This window comes from Hyperolius riggenbachi, chromosome 4 (assembly GCF_040937935.1).
Source record: "Hyperolius riggenbachi isolate aHypRig1 chromosome 4, aHypRig1.pri, whole genome shotgun sequence".
Taxonomy (NCBI): Eukaryota; Metazoa; Chordata; class Amphibia; order Anura; family Hyperoliidae; genus Hyperolius; species Hyperolius riggenbachi.
In genome coordinates this window covers 425767543-425794552 of record NC_090649.1, presented here as the reverse complement: position 1 = coordinate 425794552, position 27010 = coordinate 425767543, and the positions used below count along the sequence as shown (strand labels likewise).

Sequence of the window (27010 nt, the reverse complement as noted above, 5' to 3'; positions counted from 1 at the left end):
TGACCACCAGGAGGGTTAAGGTTTGAGAACTTTCAAAACAAAACTGTGAGAAAACGCGGAAAAGCCGCCGCGTGTACTCAGAACAAGGCGGCTGATTCCGCGTCCAACGCGGCGGTTGGCACGCGTAGGCCTACATCTAGTGGTATGGCCGAACGCGGAGAAACCGCCGCATGCCTTAATAGCGGTGCGGCAGTTTCCGCGTCCAGCGCGGCGGGTGCTTTACATCACATGTCTGGTGTGGCTGGGACTGATAGTCCACACAGGTTTAGAAGGACGCGCGCGCGTGCTGAGAGGCAGAACTTATATGGCAGCCAGAAGGGAGTCAGCTGACCAAGCCAGTCAGCTGACGGCAGTACCACTTCCCATTGGTCCAGCACTTAGGGGAGGCGCTGGAGAGCGCTTTGCTATATATACTGGGTGCTGGTCATTCTCTGGTTGTCTGCCATTGCGATCACTACGTGGTAGCACTCAGACCTTATTGTCAGAATTTGTGTTATCTCTGTTATACTTCAGACTAGTTCCAGGGTGTTGATGATCAAGGACCTCACACCCAAGATTAGGAATCTGTGTCATCATTCTGTGTTATACTTCAGACTAGTTCCAGGGTGTTGATGATCAAGGAACTCACACCCAAGATTAGGAATCTGTGTTATCATTCTGTTATACTTCAGACTAGTTCCAGGGTGTTGATGACTACGGAGCTCACATCCAAGATTAGGAATTAGCATTACCATCCTGTTATTTGTCAGACTAGTTCCAGGGTGTTGATGATCTTGGAGCTCACACCTATAGACTAGACATTGTTATTATTTGTTATGACCTTCTGCTTTCCTGACCTCTCTTCTGATCTCTGATTTTGTACTTCGCTATTTCTGATACTCTGTTGCCAACCTTGCTTGCCTCAGGACTCTGTATTGTCTTTTCCCCTGTATCTTATCTGTCTGTCTGTTGCCGACCTGGCTTGTCCGACCTCGAGAACTATCTCCTCTGTTTAGAGATAGTTCACAGACCTGTCAGTGACACTCCACCATTGGTGTCAATCACACTCTGGTCCTTCCCACTTTCAGTCTGACTCCTCCCCTTGGGGAGCCTCAGGCCATTGGAAGGAGCTTGTTCTTGGGCAGTATCCATTACTGCCTTGCACCCTCGATACAGGTGCTCTCCTCAAAGTATTACTGTTGCACCAAACACTCATCTTACTCAGTTGTCCAGAGGTTAGAGATATATCTGATTATCGGTGATACTGCAGATCATCAATAATCGGGTATATATCTGTATTCTCGGTGATACTGCAGATCACCGATAATCAGATCCTCTCTGTGTTACACAACGATCGTTACAAAAGCAAATTAATATTGGTTCCCTTACTGTACTAGTCTTGCTGTAACTGGAAGCACTAACTGGCAGCCAGGAGGCGTCTATTTAAAAGCAGTGCTAGATCATTTGGGCACCTGGTATTGCCAATATTGAAATATTGTGATACCTAACACTATACCCAAGCACCGAACCTATGCCACTCCATCGCAGCATATAATGGTAGGTGGCCATGAGCATAACAATCATCCCCGTGACCCCTGCCCAGAGGCTTTGGGGGCCCTTCCTTCTCTCTCCCCCCAGCGGCAATTGCAGCCAATTAGCAAAGAAACCTCCTCATTGGCTCACAAAAACCATGTGCAAGAGCATTGGCGTAGCTCCCGCTAAGCACAACATAGTGAGAAATGGGTGTGGCCATGATGTGGGCAGAGCTAACTGTAATGTAACAGTGTAACTCTAAGGCAGTGCCGAGTTTTCTCCCAAAACAGGCAAAGTGACCCTAGTCCAGTTCACACAGACCATTACCGGGGCAGTAAGTGACAGCAGCGCAAATGCCGTGTTTATATCCCTATTTTTCTTGTTGTTTTAGCTGACCCTTTACCACCACATCTCCATGTCCCTCTGTGGGGGGGGGGGGGGGGGGGACTGACTTAAGTGGCAGGCGAGTCATGATAGACAGATTGTAGTGGCCAGTAGGTTGTGATAGGCAGACTGTAGTGGCCAGTAGGTTGTGATAGGCAGACTGTAGTGGCCAGCAGGTAGTGATAGGTAGATTGTTGTGGCCGGCAGGTAGTGATAAGTAGGTTGTAGTGGCCGGCAGGTAGTGATAAGTAGGTTGTAGTGGCCAGCAGCCCAGGTAGTAAGAGGTAGATTGTAGTGCTCGGCAGGTAGGGATAGGTAGATTGCAGTAGTGGCAGTTAAGTTTAGGTATATTGTAGTAGCGTCAGGTAGCGATAGGTAGATTGTAGTAGCGGCAGATAGGGATAGGTAGATTGTAGTAGTATCAGGTAGGGATAAGTAGATTGTTGTAGCGTCAGGTAGGGAAAGGTAGATTGGGGTGACAGCGCAAAGGGGCGGCAAGCGGCAACCAGTAGAGACGACAGTGGCAAGAGATTGACAAGAAGCAACAGCAGCGGCAAGGGGCAATACGTAGTGACAACATTGGCATGGGGCGACAACAAGTATCGATGAGAGTGGAAGGGGGCGACAAACAGCGATAACAGTGTAGGGGTGACAGCAAAGGGGTGACAGTGAGAAGATTAGCAAAAATAGAAGTAAGCGAGATAGAAGCTAAGTCAGCAGGTGGTCACAGCAGGCAGCACTTACATTCTTTTGTTGTCACTGGGGTAGCTGCCTTGGAGAGATTGGGAAAACAGGATCCTTCCGAGGGAGGCGGGGCCTAAAAGTTGCCCAATTGGGGCGTGGCTTAAACCCATGGGGTGGGGCCTAATAGGCGTGCGGGGGTGGGGCCTAATAGCTATAATATGACACAGAAGACCTGCAGATCATCAGTGCAGTGTGCCTGTCAGAACTCATCCAATTCCAGCATGGGGAGTCTCTTCTTCTCTGCTCTCCTGCAATCCTCTGATGATCTTTCTCCTGTGTATCTCTCTGTCCTGGCTGGTCTTCCTGTATGTCGGGTGAACTCACCATGTGATATACAGGAAGACTGAGGCAGAGAGATACAGAGCAGGAGGATCGGAGGGCTGCAGGAGAGCAGAGAAGAGATCAGTCCTGCGCTGGAATCAAGTGAGTTGGTACACACACGCCGTGCTGATGATCTAAAGATCTGCAATGTATACAGTAACAGCACAGCTGGGGGGAGGGCAGCAGAACAGGAACAGAGCATTACCATCATAGCTGGGGCCACTGTTCGGGCCCCAGACTGTGCGGTGTCATGTGACGTCATCCCTGGTCAGCTGACACCCCAGTGCGGCCAGCACTTCCCGCAACCCCTCACGACACTACTGTGCAAGAGTGTGTCATTTTTTCCTGCTTCCAGATGCTGTTTCACAGCAGACCACTTTCTGCTGCCATCCTCCGGCTCCCGATCACATGGGGTTCGGGGACCATGTTATTATTTTTACAGGGGGCCCTATTAAGTCTAGTTACGTCGCTGTAGGCGGCTATACATATAGCCAATACTGTTACTTATCTGTACGTGTGCCACCACCGCTCTGAAGCACAGCTATATAACAGCCAAACTCTGGGACAATTAACACCTGATCAGCTGTGGTGGGATTACCATCTATAAAATAGCTGAGTCCCATCACAAATTGACATCCCCTATATGATAGCCGAATTCCAGCAAACTTGGGCCCAAAACATGCACTCAGCTCGCTATAGCTGTAAATTTACAGGGTGTTCTATGGCAGCACTTAGTTTTCCTATTGTGGCCAGTCCCATTTTCGCGTCTGGGCCTGGAGGAGTGGAACGTGGGTGGTAAGGCCTGGGACACACTGGGGGCGAGTTTGCATTGCTCATCGTTTGCCAGTGATCTGCTAAGCACTATACTAGTGGATCCCTATGGAGGTGGTCCTACATGCAGCATTGCGGGGTTTTGTTTTTTTTTGGAGCATTCTCAGTCAATTGCATCTGTCCCGATTGCTTCAGGAACTGCAGTCAAAATCACAGACTTCCGCAGTTTCAGAAATCGCAGGTGCTTTGCAAACCGTCACAAAGCACAGCCAGTGGGGCCCAGGCTTTAGCCTATGTCCAGGGGTATTAACTAGAGGAGAGCAGCCCCTGCAATCTCAGGGGGCCCAGGCTTTAGCCTATGTCCAGGGGAATTAACTAGAGGAGAGCAGCCCCTGCGATCTCAGGGGGCCCAGAGCTATGGGGAGCTCCAACTTTTAACCTTCCTTCACATCAGGTGTCTTTGTGGCTTCACTTGTTATGGGTGTGAAGATCATTATGGCCATGCTTTTATGACCCAGAGTAACGCTGGGTGTTCCAAGTCCTACCCCATAGAGCAGGGGTCCCCAAACGTTTTGGGTCGAGGGCCGGGTTAACATACTTCAGACTGCTGGGGGGCCGGAGTATACATAAAATGATGTAGAAGTCTTTACGGGCCAGACAGTGAAGCATACCCAGGTGACAACCTGCAGTCCAATTGGACAACAGTGTCAACTGATGTGGAATTAGATTGGAAACCAGCAAATTACTGCTTTCTGGCCTCCATGTGGATGGGTGGTGCCAGCACTGATTGTCTCTATGGGGACAACCAATATTTAAAGATGTAGCTGACCGCGTCTATAAGTAATACATTTTGTGTGTGGGGGGCCGGTAAAAAGCCTCAGGGGGCCACATTCGGCCGCAGGCATTAGTTTAAGGACCACTGCCATAGAGCCACGTTAATCCATGTCATGCACTGATGAGGATAAATCAATCCGAAACAGTCTGTATGCATGTTGGATTATAGTGGCTCTGTATATTTAATAAGCTGACATATCATTGCATTCCAGCGGATCTGGAGGTATGGTTAGCTTGCAGGGACAACCATGGATAATTTGCATATATTCAGCAGTGATGCATTGGGAGCCATCACGGAGCTCACTCCAACCTGAATTATCCCAAATTCTTCGTGTTTTAAGAAAGGAAACTTTTGTTTTTATGACTCTCATGAGATTGGCTGCAAGGCCGTAAGGGGCACTAAGGGGAGGCATGGAAACATTGAGGGGGGGGGGGGGCCATCAAAGTTTCGCTGGGGGGTCCCGTAAATTGTAGTTAGCTAGGCCGCTGCCTAGGTCCTTTACATATGATAAAATAGGAATGATTTGTTATCCTGCAGCAGAGGTCAAATGTCAGTGTGTATAATAATAAATGGTATAACAAATACATTGTTTTTTTTGTTTTGTTACTGTGGAGATAGGAAAGGAGTCAAGGGCAACTCTTGTTCCATTCTCACATCCCACACTGATGTCCTTTAAAGGAGAACTGCAGTGAGAGGTATATGGAGGCTGCCATATTGATTTCCTTTTAAGCAATACCAGTTACCTGGCAGCCCTGCTGAGCTACCTGCCTGCAGAATCACACCATAAACAAGCATGCAGCTAATCTGGTCAGATCTGACAAAAAACACCTGTTCCTACTGCATGCTTGTTCAGGGGCTATGGCTAAAAGTATTAGAGGAAGAGGATCAGCAGGGCTGCCAGGCAACTGGTATTGCTTAAAAGGAAAACAATATGTCAGCCTCTATATACTTCTCACTACAGTTCTCCTTTAATGTGAGGATGTTTACATTTGTGGGGATAATATGCCTTTTGGAAAGGAGCTTAGAAAGCCTCAACAAAAACAACATGAATTCAGAATGTGTGCATTTTGAATCACCAACGGCTCTTATTTACATTATACATGTTGATCATTGTGACACTTTCAGCTACAGCAGTTTATAAAGGTCTTCTTTAATTAACCAGAACAAAGATTTCATTTAATTCCTGTGTTCCCGTCTTTATTGCTCATCTGTTTCACCCGTAGTTGGGATAAACCAGCGTTGTTTCTATAGCAATAAACTGCTTAACAGTTAAGATAATAACACAATAATTATTTTTTCCACACAAAAACAAAACAAAAACGATCTTCAACACAAATCTGTCAGCCTCAGATTACCCCTGATATGTTACATTCATTAAACTTTTCATAATCCTATTAATTTAGCAGCGCATTTCCCTCTGCAAACAAAACGCATACAAAACCCAGGCAAATTGAATATTATTTTTTATCGAACAACAGCGTAATCCATTGTATGTTTAATGTGCAAATGACTAATAAAGGCCTAATAAAAATGGAATATCTGTTTATTCAGACTATTTACCCTACACTGTTAAAAAGTGCTGTCGTTGAAATGCGCAAAGCAAATAATGTAAAAAAAACAAAACGGTGTATATATAAAAAAAAAAAATTAAAAAAAACAGATCCAGGTTTTCCTTTCGGAAATGCTTCTGCTCCCCCTACTGGACTTTAGTGGTACACACCAACTTGTGTTATTCAATGAAACATGCAAGCTATGAGTCTGTTAGCTTGTATATTATCTAATGCTTACATGCATAGCTCTGTACACACTTCATATTTGTTTTGGAAAGAGGTAAAATAAAACAACAACATATTTTATTGTATGAAATACAGTGTGGGGGAAAGGGGGGGAGAGGACATAAAGAAAGGATGAAAAGATATAAAAGTTAGGAACTGGCTACAGCTTAGCGGTATGTAAAAACATATGTTTAATATTATATCAGCCTCCTTTCAGGTTGCTGGGAATGGATTTTCTTTCTTTTTTTGTGTGCATGCTCTGTTCATGTCAGCATTCAGTATTGAGGCACAAAGGATAGCTCTATGATTAGGGGAGCAGCATGTTGCAAGGCTAAAGCCAGGATTATGTGGCTTGTATAAAGCTCAGCGCTGGTTGGAGCACATATTGTGATCATCACTTTAATCATGACGGTGCAGATAACAGAAGTATGATTGTCTTATGTAGAGTGAACTCCCACTGATGCCAGCAGAACGCAGCCCGGGGAGAATAGGCCCCTGCCTGTTTTATGTGCAGCTGCCGCTTGATAAATCGTTTCAATCTGGAGGAAAAAAAAGAGCAAAAAGCGGTTGGGGAGGTAGATGAATTAAAGGCGAAATCTTGAAAGAAAGAAATTTATGTCATTTGATTACTTGCCAGAACCGCCATATCATAATACATCAACCAAGCCATATTTTCTGTCTCTTGCAGCCAACTGTTTTGCTTTTTTTTTTTTTTAAGGTGTATGTTTCTTTCTTAAAGTGTTTGCCTACTTTTACTTAAAGTCCTAGTTCAGATTTCCATGTTTTTAATACACATTATAGTAAATTTGCACGACTTAGCAATGTTTTGTGCATTGCACACCTGTACTTCTTGCAATGACAATAGAAAAAGCACCTTGGTGTAGCAATGAGCACAAGTTTCGCATAATCATAATTTTGCATCGTAAATCAAAATAATGGTGTAAAATTTAGGGTATAATCAGGGCCGGGCCAAGGCAGAGGCGAGAGAGGCTCCAGCCTCAGGGTGCAGTGTCGGAGGGGGCGCACAACTCAGTCAACTATCATTCCCTTATTGTGTTTGAAGCAGAAATAAGAAAAGGGGATACATGGCGGTGTCTGCAAGCCAGATAACTAGAGATTAAGATGTTGGGGCGCTGGGGAGCCTCTTACTCTAATAGCAATCAGTGTGTGACGGCTGGGGTGGGAGGGATGGAGGGGCGCACTTTGGTTGCTTGCTGGTAAGTCTGTACCTCTGGGTGTTTCAAGTCCTATTCCATAAAGATAGAGCCAAATTAATCCATGCCATGCACTGATGAGGATCAACCAATCCGAAACAGTCTGTATGCATGTTGGATTATTGTGGCTCTGTACTAATTACAAGCTGACACATCATTGCATTCCAGCGGACCTGGAGGTGTTTTTAGCTTCTTATGCTGGGTACACACTGAGATTTCCTGGCCAATTTACTGTAAGATCGATTATTTCCAACATGTTCGATTTGCTTTCCAATCCATTTCCGAACATTTTCCAATTGATTTCCTATTAACGTTAATGGAAATTGATTGGAAAATGCTCGGAAATCGATCGGAAAGCAAACCGGACATGTTGGAAATAATCGATCTGACAGTAAATCAGCCAGAAAATCTCATAGTGTGTACCCAGCATAAGGATGACAATGGTTAATTTGCATATATTCAGCAGTGATGCATTGTGGGAGACATCTCGGAGCTCCCTCCAATCCTAATCATCGCAAATACTTTCTGTTTTAAGAAAGCAAACTTTTGTTTTCCATGCATTTTAGTAAGAGGGCGTTTAGGACCATTGTAGCCCCTCACACACTCCAATGAGTTCTGGTTCACCAATAGCTTGCTGGTTAGTCTGTGCCTCTAAATGTAATCAGGAACCGTTATTTTGCAATTTCATGTACATTTCACATCATTTTGTGCCAACTTTAGTGGTCAATAGTGAAGCCCCTATACTTGCTATCATCACCAAAATTGCTGTTAAAGAGAAAGTTGAGAAAAAGTCAAACAAATTATTTTTCAAAAAGACCTTTCACTTTTTGAGAAAATTGATTTTAAAAATGCAAAGGAAAAATAGTTTTACAACTGTAATTTTTCTGAGTTTAAAAACCATTTTTCCTCTCTTTCTGAAAAACAATATTTTGACTTGTTCCCACTTTGGGTTGGTTGGTTGGTACAAAATTACACAAAAATTACGCAAAAATACGAATAGGTTACACAAAATCAGTTGAATATCTAAATCGTAAATATGTATGGAAATTTTGCGTAATCGTAATTAGCAGATTACAATCATCACTACCTTGGTGGGAGCAGATCACATGACCCATCCCACTTCTTTCCTCTGCTGAGAGATTTTTTTTTTCCAGCACTGCAATTACAGTCTGGTCTGGTAATTTGAGCGCGAATTGCGGCCCAGAAATTGGGCGTTGCCATAAGCACCAAAGTTAACTTTTACAATTAGCAGCAGCAGCAAGGAATTGTGGGTGCCGGAGGTGCCACTAGAGTCAGTTAGTGGTGTGACCGTTGGAGATCTACTATGAAGTGGAACTCTGGGTTGTGAAGGTGACTTTGTCGGTAGCAGGGTGGAGTTCATCTACTGTGTAGCCAAACTATGGGTAGGTGGTGGTCTCAGTTTCCAAATATTCACAGTGTAATGCTAAAAAAAAGTGATCCAGCACAGTGCTAAATCATATGCCCATTCCAACTTTTATTAAAATGTGTTGCTGGCATCAAATTCAAAATGATCATATATTTTTCAAAAGCAATATTTTTACGTTTACACATTTTCTATGATTTCTTTGCATTGTTTTCAAGTAAATATAAAATTTCATCAATTGCAGACATTTTTTTTGTTCATATTTTATACAGAGTCATGTGCTTTGTTTTGTTTTTTGTCTTTTTTAATGCAGTTGTAGTATTACATAGTTATTAAATGAAACAAACTTTCATTAATGCATGATAGTGGGGCACGCTTTACACATAGGACTGATAACACACTCTGAACTTGAGCTTGTGTGGACTAATCAGGATATATTGTTCCTGCAATCTCATGCTTGTGCAACAAACATCAAACCTTCTGGTTTGGAACTGAAGAGCTATATTTTGTTATTCAGGTTTCCTGTGTTTTGTCTTCTTAACAGATGATGACACGCCACCAAATGATGATGAAGATAACATTAAAGAGCCTTATCCAGCACCAGGTGAGTGCAAACTGTCATACAACTAGTGGGATATCCAGTATGCATCCAAATATGCTGGAACTATTCCCTTGTCTAGGCTTAGACCGAGCCTTTCTAGTCGGTGCACAATTCCTCTGTGGGTCACCACTCCCCCAAAAGACAAGCAGGGTGCCCAGTTCAAATCTCAGGGCACTATCTGCACGGAATTTGTATGGTCTCCCCGTGTCTGTGTGGGTTTCATCCGTACACTCCAATTTCCTCTCACATCCCAAAAACATACAGATAAATTAATTTGTTTCCCCCAAATTGGTCCTAGACTACTTGTTACATACATAGACATATGACTATGGTAGGGATTAGATTGTGAGCCCCTGTGAGGCGTACATTTGAAAAAGTCGCGGTCAAATTTAGGCGCGATTTATCGGGAAAAGAAAAATATCGTAATTTAGAAATATCGATAATTTAACGGAATTTGTAATGTAAAATCGATAATTCTGACTATTATTATTACAGGTATAAAACTGATGTGAGATGAAAATGAAAATGTAATAACGTTAAATATCGTAATGTAATTCAACAACACAGCTTAACCCAACCCTACTCTTACACAGAACCCTCCCTTGGTGGTGCCTAACCCTAACCACCCCCCTGGTGGTGCCTAACCCTAACTCCCCAGGGTGGTGGCTAACCCTAAATGTACCTAACCCTACTCTGACACAGAACCCTCCCTGTAACCATCACTAACCCCTAGACCGTCCTATTGGTGCCTAACCCTAACCACCACCCTGGTGGTGCCTAACCTTAAAACTCCCCTGGTGGTGCCTAACCCTAAGCACCCCCCTGGTGCTGCCTAACCCTAAGCACCCCCCTGGTGCTGCCTAACCCTAACCACCCCCCCTGGTGATGCCTAACCCTAAAACTCCCGTGGTGGTGCCTAACCCTAAAACTCCCCTGGTGGTGCCTAACCCTAACCACCCCCCTGGTGGTGTCTAACCCTAAATTATTGTAAATACTTTATATATTATCGTAAATAGAAATGTCAAATATCGGTATTATATCTGTACAGTGAATGTTATATTTTCGTAATTACAAAATTATATGTATTTGGACAGAATTTGCTTACATTCCATCATTAAACATGTTCATTTACCGTTATTACACCAAAAGACTTTTTAAGTTATCGTTATGACTGACATCGTTTTTCTTTATTTAGCGTTATGATATTCGTTCTGATATATTATCATAAACTTTAAATTACCAATATTACCGATTCCACAACACAATTAGAATTATTACCGAGTTTACTTTATCGATTTACGTAAAATATCGATTTTAGGCACTTGCGCCCAAACATATGCAAAATTGAGTGTAAATTTACAAAAACGATAATTAACATTAGAAATATAGCCGCGCCCAAATCTATTAGCGCTATTTTTAGCTGATCCGCCTCTGAGAGACAGTTAAGTGACAGGACAATGTATTATGTACAGCGCTATGGAAGATGTCGATACTATATAAATACTAAATAATAATCAAAGACAATCAGATTAAATGGGAAGAAGTCACTACAAAGGCTTATTAAACTGGCATTTAGCCAATACTTCAGCAAATAAACAACATGTGTTGGGGTTACGCCCTTCCTCAGTTGTCCAGTGTATACTGTTCATAAGAATTTTTTTCATAGTACTTACAAAATGATGACCATGGCTTGTTCCCATAAGAAAAAATGTCAATGCTGACACTGTTTATGATATAGGCTTGTAAAGATTCCCTATACACAGTCTGGTTGTATAACATGTATGGACAAGGTCCAAGGTGCGCAAAGTGTCTCATTCATGCTCACTAGACCTCTGGTAATTGGATGGGACTTCCACTTAAAAATACCCAAGTGCTCTAGATTACTGAAGGTCTGTTGTTTTTATTTGAATTGATAATTTATCTCATCGCTCCCATTTACTTATGGTTAACTGAATAGCCGCAGGCTCAATTGTTTTGCTTATTCTCTATAATTTTCGTGCAGCTTTGATCCACTGACGTAGTTGATCTTAGACAATGAAATGTGTCAGGAAGTTGGTGCCATTTTGGAATTATGTCTATGCAATTTGATTAACCACAATTCATCTCTAGTCTCAACAAACCCCTCATGGGTCCAAGATAACAAGTTTAATATTTTTCGAGGACGAATAAAGAAGTCAAATGCAAGTTTGGAACCTGTGGAGTGCCTTCTTCTACATATTGGAATAAAGGCCCATACCCACGGCAAGATATTTACGCCCATTTTACCCAACACTGGGCAACATTGTTTAACAAAAGCATGTTAAACGATGTTGCCCCCGCAGTGATCATGTGTTGTTACTCAACGGACATGGCAGATCTTTAATTTGTCTCCTCTTCTCCTCTCTGACTCCCCCTCTGAACTCTCCCCTTGGTCATCTTGTCTCTTAGGATCCCACGTGGCATCCGTATCATCATAATTATCCTCCCCAGCTTCGCTTGCCTCAGACACCTCATAAAGTGCACCAACAGCAGGTACTTCATCATCCCCCTCCTCACACGTTACGTCCATAGTGTCGCCTAACTTAGACATATGAGGTGGTGTAACTTGCTTAGCGCCTTCATCTTGTTGTAACATTAATGGCTGTAAATCATTGAATTCCCCACCAAATAACTCATGCGAAGTGTTAAATGCAGCAGATGTGGTGCTTGTAGTAGCGCTGGTGGCTGTGGAAGATGAGTTGTTCTGTGTTAAATAGTCAACCACGTCCCGACAATCTTGGGAGTTGATGGGACGTGCCTTCTTCTGAGCACTGTACTTTGGTCCATAGCTGCACAAAATCACGTCAGCACGACCTCGAACAGACCGGGTGATCTGCCTCTGGGTCTACCTATGCCTCTGCCTCTACCTGTTTTGTCCATATCGGGGGGGGGGGGGGGGGGATGACGGGGGAAAGGTATGCACTGCATTGACTAATACAATGTGCAGTCACACAGGTGCAATGAAAGGTATGCAGTGACTGCTATTGCAATACAATGTGCAGCTGTCACACAGGTGCAGTTAACAGGTATGCACGGGCTGGTATATTACACAGCGTGCGGTCACACAGATACTGTGAACAATTATGCAATGACTGGTATTACAAATTTGCAGCTGTCACACACACAGGTACCGTGAACAGGTGCAGTGACTGGTGGTATCAACAATGTGTGCGCTCACGTAGGTAGGTAGGTGCACTGAACAGATGGGTATGCAGTGATTGGTATTACAGCTGTCACACACAGGTACTGTGAACAGGTGCAGTGACTGGTGGTATTAACAATGCGTGTGCTCAGGTAGGTAGGTGCACTGAATAACAGGTGGATATATGCAGTGATAGGTATTACAAAAGTGCAGCAGTCACATACACAGGTAGTCACTGAATGTGCTGGGCCTGACAGTGGCACAGTAGGAATTACCAAGGCTGTATATGCAACACAAGTGTCTGTGGGACACACACACACACACACACACACACACACACACACACACACACACACACACACACACCCACACAATAGATCACAAGAACAACATTAGCTCTCAAAAGAGCTGTTGAGGATGAGAAGTGCTTTAGCAATAAGATCAGCAAGAAGGAGCAACCTAACAAGCCTAACACAGGAGCCTAACTAAGGTTTCCCTATGTCAGCAGCAAGGTTCTCTCCCTTCTCTAATTACTGCAGCCACACGAGTGAGTGAATTGGCTGATGCAGCCTGCCTTTTATAAGGGGGGGCTCCAGAAGGGAGTGTAGCATGACTGGCTACCCTGTGCCTGCTGACTGTGATGTAGATGGTCAAAGTTGACCCTAATGATGTAGTATAGGGGGCGGGTCCAACTCGCATAAAGTTTGCGGTTCACCGCGAACGCGAACCAGCAAAGTTTGCGCAAATAAGTTCACCGTTCGGGCCATCTCTAAACGCCGTGTGGCATCCCTTGATGGCCGTCGTCAAAAGGGGATGTTGCTGGACCCATCAGCGGGTGAGTATGTAGCTTTAGGGACCATCCCCAAAATCGAGAGAAAAAAATACAACATGCAATAACAATTAAAAACCCAAGTAAAGAATATGGTGGAGATGTTTCCATAAATCTGAAGTGGCAGCAAACTCAATTGGATTAATCAGGCAAAAGAGGCAAATACTGTATCCTACCTAATAAAGCCCCACTGTCCCTGTATCCCCTGTCCCTGTGGGTTTTGCCAACGTGACACACGGACATTGCAAACATGAGGACTAAGACAGGGGGCGGCCGTTAGTGCACGTGCGGGGAGTGCGGCCGTGCGTGCACGTGGCAGGGAGCGCAGGCAGGCGCCCTTTGGGAAGGGAGCCGTGTCCCAGCCCTAGCACCCGTTTTTTAATGGGTGGGCTAATTAACTAGTATGTGATAAGTAGAGATGGCCCGAACGGTTCGCCGGCGAACATGAACCGGCGAACTTCCGGGGTTCGCGATTGTGGAGAACCGCAAACTTTACCGGAAGTTCGATTCGCCCCCATAGTGCATCATGAGGGTCAACTTTGACCCTCTACATCACAGTCAGCAGGCACATTGTAGCCAATAAGGCTACACTCCCTCCTGGAGCCCCCCCCCCCCCCCCCCCTCATAAAAGGCAGGCAGCGTCAGGCTTTTCATTCACTCGTGTGCCTGCAGTAATTAGAGAAGGGAGAGCTGCTGCAGAGACATTAGGGAAAGCTTAGTTAGGCTTGTTAGGCTGCTCTTTCTTGCTGATCTTTATTGTTAAAAAGCACTCCTCATCCTCAACAGCTCTTTTGAGAGCTAATGTTGTTCTTGTGATCTGTTTTTTTTGTGTGTGTCCCACAGACTCTTGTGTTGCATAGACAGCCTTGGTAATTTCTACTGTGCCACTGCCAGGCCCAGCACATTCAGTGACTACCTGTGTGTGTGACAGGTGCAGATTTGTAATACCCATCACTGCATATACCTACCTGTTGTTCACTTCAGTGCACCCACCTACCTACGTGAGCGCACACAGTGTCACTGTGCCTGTCCGATACCTGTCTGTGTGTGACAGGTGCACATTGTAATACCCATCACTGCATATACCTACCTGTTGTTATCTTCAGTGCACCCACCTACCTACGTGAGTGCACGCAGTGTCACTGTGCCTGTCCGGTACCTGTCTGTGTTTGACAGGTGCACATTTGTAATACCAGTCATTGCATAATTGTTCACTCTACCTGTGTGACCGCACGCTGTGTAAAATACCACTCCGAGCATACCTGTTAACTGCACCTGTGTGATAGCTGCACATTGTATTTGTAATACCAGTCACTGCATACCTTTCACTGCACTTGTGTGAATGCACATTGTATTAGTCCAGTTAGTGCATACCTTTCACTTCATCCACCCCCCCCCCCCCCCCCCCCCCGCTATGGACAAAACAGGTAGAGGCAGAGGCAGGGGCAGACCCAGAGGCGCAGGCCACCCGGCAGGTCTGTTCGAGGTCATGCTGACTTGTTTTCGTGCGACCCTGGACCAAAGTACAGTGCTCAAAAGAAGGCACGTCCCATCAACTCCCAAGAGTGTCAGGACGTGGTTGATTATTTAACACAGAACACCTCATCTTCCGCAGCCACCAGCGCTACTACAAGCACCACATTTGGTGGGGAAATCACTGATGCACAGCCATTCTTGTTACAACAAGATGAAGGTGCTAAGTAAGTTACACCACCTCATATGTCTGAGTTAGGCGACACTATGAACGTAACGTGTGAGGAGGAGGAGGATGAAGTACCTGCTGTTGGTGCAGTTAATGAGGTGTCTGAGGCAAGCGAAGCTGGGGAGGATGATTATGATGATACGGATGCCATGTGGATTCCCAATAGAGGAGATGAACAGGGGGACAATTCAGAGGGGGAGTTAGAGAGGCATAGGATGAGGTGAATTGCTGAAAGAAGCAGGGGAAGCTCGTCAGAAACAGCTGGTGGCAGTGTCCGGCGCCATGTATCGCCACCTATGGACAGCCAGCCAACATGCCCTTCAACGTCAGCTGCTGAGGCCACCATAGTGCCCTCACCCCAGGGGGGCTCAGCGGTGTGGACATTTTTTAGTGTGTCTACGATCAGAGCAATGCCATCTGTTCTCTCTGCCTCCAAAAATTGAGCCGTGGAAAGGCCAACTCCCACGTAGGGACAACTGCCTTATGAAGGCACATGCAGAAAAGGCACAAATTGCAAGGGGAAGAGCACCTGAGGAAAAGCAGCACACACAAGAAAATACACCCTCCTTCTTCTCTTCCTCCTTCAGGTGCATCATCTTCAGCCGCTTTCTCCCTTGCACCTTCACAATCACAGCCACCCTCCTCCACTCCGCCTCTCACCTTGAGCGGTTCCTGCTCCTCTGCCCACAGCAGCAGCCAGGTGTCCGTGAGGGAAATCTTTGAGCGGAAGAAGCCAATGTCTGCCAGTCACCCCCTTGCCTGGCGTCTGACAGCTGGCTTGGCAGAACTGTTAGCTCGCCAGCTGTTACCATACCAGCTGGTGGACTCTGAGGCCTTCCGCAAATTTGTGGCTATTGGGACACCGCAGTGGAAGATCCCAGGCCGCAATTATTTCTCAAAAAAGGTGATATCCAAACTGTACCATGAAGTTGAGACAGGCAAGCGGTGTCATCTCTGGCTCACAGCATTGGGTCAAGAGTCCATCTGACCACTGATGCCTGGTCTGCCAAGCACGGTCAGGGCAGGTACATTACTTACACAGGGAATTGGGTCAACCTGGTGACCGCTGGCAAGCAGGGAGTACGTGGCTGTGCAGTGGAACTTGTGACACCTCCACGGCTTGCAGGCAGGCCTGCTGCCACCTCCTCTCCTCCTGCTACATCCTCTTCGCTGTCCTCCTCCTCCTCGGCCTAGTGGCAGTTCAACTCTACTGGGGCTGCAATCTCCTCTCCAGCTACACAGCCCCAGCTCCCCACCGCCTATGCTGCATGCCAAGTACGACGGTGTCATGCCATATTAAACATGTCTTGCCTAAAAGCGGAGAGTCACACTGGAGCAGCTCTCTTGGCTGCTCTTAACAAGCAGATGGATCAGTGGCTGACCCCGCACCAACTGTACATCGGCAACGTGGTGTTTGACAACGGCAGCAATCTAATTTCAGCTTTGAATTTGGGAAAGTTGACACATGTTCCCTGCATGGCACATGTGCTGAATCTCATCATTCAGAGATTTGTGTCTAAGTACCCAGGCTTACAGGATGTCCTGAAGCAGGCCAGGAAGTTGTGTGGGTATTTACACGGCAATGGCACACTTTGCGGACATTCAGCGTAGAAACAACTTGCCAGTGAGACGCTTGATTTGTAATAGCCAGACTCGCTGGAATTGGACCATGGTCATGTTTGACCGCCTGCTATAACAGGTGAAAGCCGTCACCCAGTATCTCTACAACTACAGTAGAAGGACACAGTCTTGGGAGATGGGGATGTTCTGGCCCAAGAACTGGACACTCATGCGAAATGCCTGCAGGCTCATGCGACCGTTTGAGGAGGTGACAAACATGGTGAGTCGCAGTGAAAGCGCCATCAGCAACTTGATCCCCTATGCTTTTTTCCTGGAGCGTGCCGTGCGTAGAGTGGTGGATCAAGCTGTGGAGGAGCGTGAAGAGGAACAGGAACAGGAGGAAGAGTTGTGGGATCAATTGTCATCAGAACCAGATTTTTCCTCAACACCTGCGGCAGCACAGAGGGGGGGGGGGGGGGGGGAGGGGGAAGAGGAGTCAGACTCAGATGATGAGGAATGTGTTTCTTTTTTTTTTTTGGAGGAGGCGGTGGTAGAAGAACAACTGCAGCAGTGCAGCAGGCGTCGCAGGGGGCTTGTGCTGCTCAACGTTCCCGTGGTATTGTTCGTGGCTGGGGGGAGGAGGAGAACTTACCTGACGTCACTGAGGAAGAGCAAGAGAAGATGGATAGTACGTCTGGATCCAAATTTGTGCAGATGGCGTCTTTCATGCTGTCCAGCCTGTTGAGGGACCCATGTATAAAAAACTCAATGGTAATGAGCTATACTGGGTGGCCATGCTACTAGACCCTCGGTATACTGTAGATGTTACCAACTCACCTGAAGGCAGAAAGGATGCAGAACAAGCTGGCAACTATGCTTTACAGTGCGTTTAAGGGTGAAGTCACAGCACAGCGCAATAAAGGTGCCATGGCCAGTAATCCTCCTTCCATGTCCACGCAGGCAAGGATAGGACACTCCAGCGATCTCATAGTGGTGTTGGACATGCGGACATTCTTTAGTCCAAAGCCTCGCCTTAGCCCTTCCAGATACACCCTCCACCAGCGCCTGGACTGACTACCTGGCCTTAAGTGTGGATGTAGACACTGTGAGAAGCGATGAACCCTTGGACTTGGGTGTGCAGACTTGACCTGTGGCCAAAGCTGTCACAATTTGCTATCCAACTTATGTCTTGCCCTGTCTCAAGCGTCCTGTTAGAAAGGACCTTCAGCGCAGCTGGAGGCATTGTCACTGAGAAGAGAAGTCGCTTAAGTCACAAAAGTGTTCAGTACCTCACCTTTATCAAAATGAATGAGGCATGGATCCCGGAGGGCTACTGCCTGCCCGAAGACTAAGTCTGTATCCACACACAGCATCTCTGCCTGCACGCCGTGTGACTGCCTGCCCCATGACTAAGTCGGTCCCCACACAGCATCTCTGCCTGCAGGCCACTTGACCACCTTCTCTGCCACCACCAACAGGATCCAGGACTCCAGGCGTATTCCTGAACTTTTAAGGCCGCTGCTAGCAGCGGCCGCTATAATGATTTTTCTGGTGCGTGTACATGCCTGCCTAATTTTTCTGGCTGCACTGCAGCTGCAACAACAAAACAAAAGGCATGGACATGTGTCAATTCCCCGTCGTGATCGTTACCTTGTCGCGGTGAAGGGGCTTGTGTATCACAATGAAGCAATGACTGCCATCTATACTAGTGTCTTGCTTCATTGTGGACAGACCAAATTCGATCAGCTGGACACTCAGTCACTGTTGTTCTGTCATTCAGCTACTTTAGCCCGACCATATGGGCTTGAAAACCGCCATCGCCTGCACTCTGGCCATGGTGCGCACCAGTCCAGCATGGCCGTCACAACACAGACAGCTGTTTATGGTGCGTTACACAGTGACTTTGGTCTGTCAGTGTGAAGCAGTACTCTAAATACACTCCCTGATTGATGTATACACATGCAAGATGTTTTAAAGCACTTTAGGCCTCCAATTTAGCATGCAATGTGATTTCTGCCCTTAAAAAGCTGCTTTGTGTAAAATCCAGATTTTTCCCCGGGACTTTTGGTGTGTATCCCACTCTGCCATGCCCCCCTCCAGGTGTTAGACCCCTTGAAACATCTTTTCCATCACTTTTGTGGCCAGCATAAATGTTTCTAGTTTTCAAAGTTCACCTCCCTATTAAAGTTTATTGCGGTTCGTGAAAGTTCGCGCGATCAAAACTTTTGCGGAAGTTCGCATTCGCGGTCCGCGAACCGAAAATTGAAGGTTCAAGCCATCTCTAGTGATAAGAGACCAAAAACTGCAGCAATAGGCACACAGCAGCAATCCCTTAGCATAAACCCAGGGACTTCACTCACAGTCCCCACTAGTACCCACAGTTCAATGACCCTGAAAATCACAATTTCTTCATACAGAGCGTCCTAGGACTCGAGCAATATGCTGTTTTTAACATTGGTATCCATGGCTCTGGTTTTGGTCCGGACCAAAAAAGCCCTTCGTGTGGCAGTTATTCATGCATAAGTGGAGGAGCAGGGCAGTATGCAGCAAGATGCCGTTTTGGAACAAGCAAGAAGCAACAGTTACATTGCATGATTAGAACCATTGCCAATAAAGGGTATTTGAGGTCAAACTGTCAGAGCCTGTCAATGAAGGCCCTGTCTTAATGAGGATGAGTGGGAGTTGGGGGGGGGGGGGGAGTTGGGTTTGCGGGGTTAAGTACATATCTGTCCTCTTTGGGGCATGGGAGATGTTCCGCCCCCTCATCGGTAGTTCGGCTGCCCACCATGTTTTGGAAGACTACTTAAAGGGATATTTAAGTCATCTAAAAAAAGGAAGTTTTATTAACCTGGGGTTTCTACCTGCCCCCTGCAGTTGCCCTGTGCCTGCGCTGGTACTGAACAATCCTCTGGTCCCCCGCCATGGCTCAGTTTAGCTTTTGGTAACTGAGCCTGTCATTGGCCACTGCGCCAGCATGGCCCTGGCCGCACAAGTCCTCGTTCACACTCCCATCGCCAGGAGTGTCCTGTGCAGGTGCAGAAGAGATTTTTTCATATTGAAAGTGGATGGCTGGCTGGCTCAGTCACCGAAAGCAAAACTGAGCTCTTCAGACACCTCTGCCTGTGTGGTCACGGCCTGACCCCCCTTCCCCTAGCTCAGCAACCACCAATCATGCCGTTGCTGCTGCTAAGATGGGGGGGGCGGGAACATGGACATGCAGGGGGTCATGGACATGCAGGCGGGAGTGAGTGGCCAGAGCCTCGGAAGGCAGTTAAGAAAAAAAAATCACCAGGGCCCGTTTCCAAGAGGAGGAGAGGTGCGAAGTGATCATCTGCCTGGAGGGAATACCCCTCTATTTTCCATCATTTAGACAGAGCCAGGATTGAATGCAACAGAGATGCAGGATAAATCATGCTTAAAACAGCTGCAGAGTGATGGTGAACTTACCGCTCAGCAGATTCACAGTTCTCCGGTTGTCCATGTCCACCACCTCGATCAGATGCAAATAGTTCACTAATATTGCTAAAAAAAACAATTGTGCAAATACAGGAGCAAAACTCATTGTCTTCAGCCTACACCTCCATTCACACTGTATGATCTGTATTGTACAATTATTATAAATGAGGGGAAATGGGGAAGCAGTGTGAAATTTGCATTGCGGGCCGTGGCTGTTGCTATGGCACTTATTAAAGAAGACTTAAGATCCCAGAATTTACTGTTTGCCAGTCTTTGTGTATTTATTATTGCGGTATTCTGTGATACAGATTAAAATGTATACAGTATTGTTTTTCCTGCTGCATACCTCAGCAGGTGGCACAAATAAACATAGTTTAGATGATACAAAATTTCACTTAAGTAGGTCTCTTAGCAGTAATCACCATAAGCTTTTATATTGTTAAGAAAATTGCAACGAGGCATTATATCTCGTGCCAGAAATCTTCAGTCAGCTGACAGATGGAACAACTGCTGATCTGTACACAGAGCACATTCAGCTGTCAGATCCTACAGGAAACACAGGGGGCGCGCTCACAAAAACAGATAGAGCCAAAGTGTGCTGGCTGCTGTAACAAAAATAGGGAATTGTGTCTTTTTAGGCTTCTTTAGCAAAGAAAAATCAGTATTATATTATAGCTATATCAGTTGATTTCGGATAATTACGGTATAAGTACGTATGTCTTTTTTAACCCAAATAACTATGCAACTGTGTAACCTTTTTAAAGAGGATGATAGTGGCCCTATTCACTCTTAATGCATTGAGTTGCGTTGCATTCCATTCAGGGGTCTAGTCCTGGGAAAAGAGGTGAGTGGACTCACCCCAACCCCCGAGGTCAATTATCAGGCAATAATCTGGCACTGGCAGGCAGAGTGGCAGACTGGAGGTCAATATCAGGCAATATCTGGCACTGGCAGGCAGAGTGGCAGACTGGAGGTCAATATCAGGCAATATCTAGCACTGGCAGGCAGAGTGGCAGACTAGAGGTCAATATCAGGCAGTATCTGGCACTGGCAGGCAGAGTGGCAGACTAGAGGTCAATATCAGACAATATCTGGCACTGACATGCAGAATGGCAGACTAGACTGTCAGTCTCACTGACTAAAATGCAGCCAGCAACTTGCTACCAACAAGTACAGTTGCTGCTGAGCTCTGCTGAGCCTGTGAGGCGAATGAGAGCAAAGTGGCTGGGTGCTCAGTGAGGAAATCAAATCAAAACAGTGCTAAAGCTGTGAGTGAAGCAAATTGTCCCCTACAGAAATGGACTTAGCAGTGAAGATGTTTGAATGTAGCTGAAATAGAGATGTAGCGAACGGTTCGCCGGCGAACGGTTCCTGGCGAACTTTGGGGGTTCGCATTCGCCTGGACCAAGCGAACTTTTGCGGAAGTTTGATTCGCCCCATAATGCACTATGAGGGTCAACTTTGACCCTCTGCATCACAGTCAGCAGGCACATTGTAGCCATTTTCAGGCTACACTAAGCACTGCCCCCCCCCCCTTATATAAGGCAGGTTTGCCGGCCATTACACCCACTCGTGTGCCTGCTAGAGACAGACTAGGGACAGCTGCTGCAGACTTGTTCTCCTAGGGAAAGATTAGTTAGGCTCTTGGTCTTGGCTTGCTCCTGGCTGATTGTTATTGCTAAAATAGCACCCCTCAACAGCTCTTTTGAGAGCTCTAATGGTTTCCTGATGTGTTTTTTTGTGAGTTGCTCACTGAATTATACAGCCCTATCTGTTGCAGCTGGACCTTGGTAATTGTTATTACTGTGCCAGCCAGGCCCTGCCTAACTATCTGTACTGGGACACCTACCTATGCCTACCTAACTACTGGGGCACCTACTTACCTATACGGGGACACCTACCTACCTACCTATACTAGTGGACCTACCTATGCCTACCTACCTATACTGGGTCTCCTACCTATGCCTAGCTAACTACTGGGTCTCCTACCTATGCCTAGCTAACTACTGGGACACCTACCTATGCCTACCTACCTATACTGGGACTCCTACCTATGCCTAGCTAACTACTGGGACACCTACCTATGCCTACCTACCTATACTGGGTCTCCTACCTATGCCTAGCTAACTACTGGGACACCTACCTATGTCTTCCTACCTATACTGGGTCTCCTACCTATGCCTAGCTAACTACTGGGACACCTACCTATGCCTACCTACCTATACTGGGACTCCTACCTATGCCTACCTACCTATACTGGGACTCCTACCTATGCCTAGCTAACTGCTGGGACACCTACCTATGCCTACCTACGTACAAGAAGATAATAAGGTCGTTGCTTCATTGTGGACAGACCAAATTTGATCAGCTGGACAGTCACTGTTGTTCTATCATTGCGCTACCACAGCCCGGCCACCATATGGGCTTGAAAACCGCCACTGCCTACACTCTCGCCACGGTGCGCACCAGTCCAGCATGGACGTCACAATGCAAACAGCTGTTTGAGGTGCGTTACACAGTGAGTTTGGTGTGTCAGTGTGAAGCAGAACTCTAATTACACTCCCTGATTGATGTATACCCATGCAAGATGTTTGAAAGCACTTTAGGCCTGCAATTCAGCATTCAACGTGATTTCTGCCCTTAAAACGCTGCTTTGCGTCAAATCCAGATTTTTCCCCGGGACTTTGGGCATGTATCCCACTCCGCCATGCCCCCCCTCCAGGTGTTAGACCCCTTGAAACATCTTTTCCATCACTTTTGTGGCCAGCATAATTTTTTCTATTTTTCAAAGTTCGCATCCCCATTGAAGTCTATTGCGGTTCGCGAACTTTTCGGCGAACCGAACCTTCCGCGAAGGTTCACGAACGGGATTCGCAAACCGAAAATCGGAGGTTCGCGACATCTCTACTCTGGATAGAGGGCGGCAGTGAGTCTGGATATTAGCTGTAGGTAGGTGGTAGGTTAGTGTTAGGTGTAAGAGGGGGGTAGTGTTTGGCATTGGTAGAGGGGGTTAGTGTTAGGCGTAGGTGGGGGGGAGTTATTGTGAGAGCTAGGTTAGTGTAAGCAAAGTAGGTTATTTCAGTGCTCAGCGCCGAAACTGGGCACTGTCCTAGCAGCAGTGTTATGCTGCACGCCCCGCGTATCAGTAATTCAGGTGAATGACAGACCCCAAATTGCTCCTTTCTCTGAGTTGCTACAACTCTGAGGGGGAATAGTATTTAGCGCCGCAGGTTATTGAGCAGCAGTGAGAAACCTGGCTGACCCAGCAAACATGGGCTGGATTCTTTTATCAGTTAGGTGGGAAAAGTCTGCAGCCCTCACTTTGGTCATTTTAACCACTTGAGGACCTAGGGCTTTCTACCCCTTAAGGACCGGCCACTTTTTTTCCATTCAGACCACTGCAGCTTTCACGGTTTATTGCTCGCTCATACAACCTACCACCTAAATGAATTTTGGCTCCTTTTCTTGTCACTAATAAAGCTTTCTTTTGGTGCTATTTAATTGCTCCTGCGATTTTTACTTTTTATTATATTCAGCAAAAAAGACATGAATTTTGGCAAAAAAATGATTTTTTTAACTTTCTGTGCTGACAGTTTTCAAATAAAGTAAAATTTCTGTATACATGCAGCGCGAAAAATGTGGACAAACATGTTTTTGATTAAAAAAAAAACCCATTCAGCGTATATTTATTGGTTTGGGTAAAAGTTATAGCGTTTACAAACTATGGTGCAAAAAGTGAATTTTCCCATTTTCAAGCATCTCTGACTTTTCTGACCCCCTGTCATGTTTCATGAGGGGCTAGAATTCCAGGATAGTATAAATACCCCCCAAATGACCCCATTTTGGAAAGAAGACATCCCAAAGTATTCACTGAGAGGCATAGTGAGTTCATAGAAGATATTAATTTTTGTCACAAGTAAGCGGAAAATGACACTTTGTGACACGAAAAAAAAAAAAAAAAAGTTTCCATTTCTTCTAACTTGCACCAAAAAAAAATGAAATCTGCCACGGACTCACCATGCCCCTCTCTGAATACCTTGAAGGGTCTACTTTCCAAAATGGGGTCATTTGTGGGGTGTGTTTACTGTCCTGACATTTTGGGGGGTGCTAAATTGTAAGCACCCCTGTAAAGCCTAAAGGTGCTCATTGGACTTTGGACCCCTTAGCGCAGTTAGGCTGCAAAAAAGTGCCACACATGTGGTATTGCCGTACTCAGGAGAAGTAGTATAATGTGTTTTGGGGTGTATTTTTACACATACCCATGCTGGGTGGGAGAAATATCTCTGTAAATGACAATTTGTTAATTTTTTTTACACACAATTGTCCATTTACAGAGTTATTTCTCCCACCCAGCATGGGTATGTGTAAAAATACACCCCAAACACATTGTACTACTTCTCCTGAGTACGGCGATACCACATGTGTGGCACTTTTTTGCACCCTAACTGCGCTAAAGGGCCCAAAGTCCAATGAGTACCTTTAGGATTTCACAGGTCATTTTGCGGAATTTGATTTCCAGACTACTCCTCACGGTTTAGGGCCCCTAAAATGCCAGGGCAGTATAGGAACCCCACAAATGACCCCATTTTAGAAAGAAGACACCCCAATGTATTCCGTTAGTAGCATAGCGAGTTCATAGAAGATTTTATTTTTTGTCAAAAGTTAGCGGAAAATTGATTTTTATTGTTTTTTTCACAAAGTGTCATTTTCCACTAACTTTTGACAAAAAATAAAATCTTCTATGAACTCACCATACTCCTAACGGAATACCTTGGGGTGTCTTCTTTCTAAAATGGGGTCATTTGTGGGGTTCCTATACTGCCCTGGCATTTTAGGGGCCCTAAACCGTGAGGAGTAGTCTGGAAATCAAATTCCGCAAAATGACCTGTGAAAGCCTAAAGGTGCTCATTGGACTTTGGGCCCTTCAGCGCAGTTAGGGTGCAAAAAAGTGCCACACATGTGGTATCACCGTACTCGGGAGAAGTAGTACAATGTGTTTTGGGGTGAATTTTTACACATACCCATGCTGGGTGGGAGAAATATCTCTGTAAATGGACAATTGTGTGTAAAAAAATCAAAAGATTGTCATTTGCAGAGGTATTTCTCCCACCCAGCATGGGTATGTGTAAAAATACACCCCAAAACACATTGTACTACTTCTCCCGAGTACGGCAATACCACATGTGTGGCACTTTTTTGCACCCTAACTGCGCTAAAGGGCCCAAAGTCCAATGAGCACCTTTAGGCTTTCACAGGTCATTTTGCGGAATTTGATTTCCAGACTACTCCTCACGGTTTAGGGCCCCTAAAATGCCAGGGCAGTATAGGAACCCCACAAATGACCCCATTTTAGAAAGAAGACACCCCAAGGTATTCCGTTAGGAGTATGGTGAGTTCATAGAAGATTTTATTTTTTGTCACAAGTTAGCGGAAAATGACACTTTGTGAAAAAAACAATACAAATCAATTTTCCGCTAACTTTTGACAAAAAATAAAATCTTCTATGAACTCACCATACTCCTAACGGAATACCTTGGGATGTCTTCTTTCTAAAATGGGGTCATTTGTGGGGTTCCTATACTGCCCTGGCATTTTAGGGGCCCTAAACCGTGAGGAGTAGTCTGGAAATCAAATTCCGCAAAATGACCTGTGAAAGCCTAAAGGTGCTCATTGGACTTTGGGCCCTTCAGCGCAGTTAGGGTGCAAAAAAGTGCCACACATGTGGTATCACCGTACTCGGGAGAAGTAGTACAATGTGTTTTGGGGTGAATTTTTACACATACCCATGCTGGGTGGGAGAAATATCTCTGTAAATGGACAATTGTGTGTAAAAAAATCAAAAGATTGTCATTTGCAGAGGTATTTCTCCCACCCAGCATGGGTATGTGTAAAAATACACCCCAAAACACATTGTACTACTTCTCCCGAGTACGGCAATACCACATGTGTGGCACTTTTTTGCACCCTAACTGCGCTAAAGGGCCCAAAGTCCAATGAGCACCTTTAGGCTTTCACAGGTCATTTTGCGGAATTTGATTTCCAGACTACTCCTCACGGTTTAGGGCCCCTAAAATGCCAGGGCAGTATAGGAACCCACAAATGACCCCATTTTAGAAAGAAGACACCCCAAGGTATTCCGTTAGGAGTATGGTGAGTTCATAGAAGATTTTATTTTTTGTCACAAGTTAGCGGAAAATGACACTTTGTGAAAAAAACAATACAAATCAATTTTCCGCTAACTTTTGACAAAAAATAAAATCTTCTATGAACTCACCATACTCCTAACGGAATACCTTGGGGTGTCTTCTTTCTAAAATGGGGTCATTTGTGGGGTTCCTATACTGCCCTGGCATTTTAGGGGCCCTAAACCGTGAGGAGGAGTCTGGAAATCAAATTCCGCAAAATGACCTGTGAAAGCCTAAAGGTGCTCATTGGACTTTGGGCCCTTTAGCGCAGTTAGGGTGCAAAAAAGTGCCACACATGTGGTATCGCCGTACTCGGGAGAAGTAGTACAATGTGTTTTGGGGTGTATTTTTACACATACCCATGCTGGGTGGGAGAAATAACTCTGTAAATGGACAATTGTGTGTAAAAAAATCAAAAGATTGTCATTTACAGAGGTATTTCTCCCACCCAGCATGGGTATATGTAAAAATACACCCCAAAACACATTGTACTACTTCTCCCGAGTACGGCGATACCACATGTGTGGCACCTTTTTGCACCCTAACTGCGCTAAGGGGTCCAGAGTCCAATGAGTAC

General features: G+C 45.6%; 1 protein-coding gene across 5 annotated transcripts in view; it reads left to right on the top strand.

Annotated features, from left to right (window-relative positions):
• MACROD2 (mono-ADP ribosylhydrolase 2) overlaps nt 1-27010 on the top strand; it is a 3010403-nt gene that overhangs the window by 2778365 nt on the left and 205028 nt on the right. For all 5 annotated transcript variants that reach the window (XM_068232461.1, XM_068232460.1, XM_068232457.1 and 2 more), the window contains exon 10: nt 9485-9544. In XM_068232461.1, the coding sequence (XP_068088562.1) occupies nt 9485-9544 (60 nt within the window). The remainder of the gene's footprint in view (nt 1-9484; nt 9545-27010) is intronic.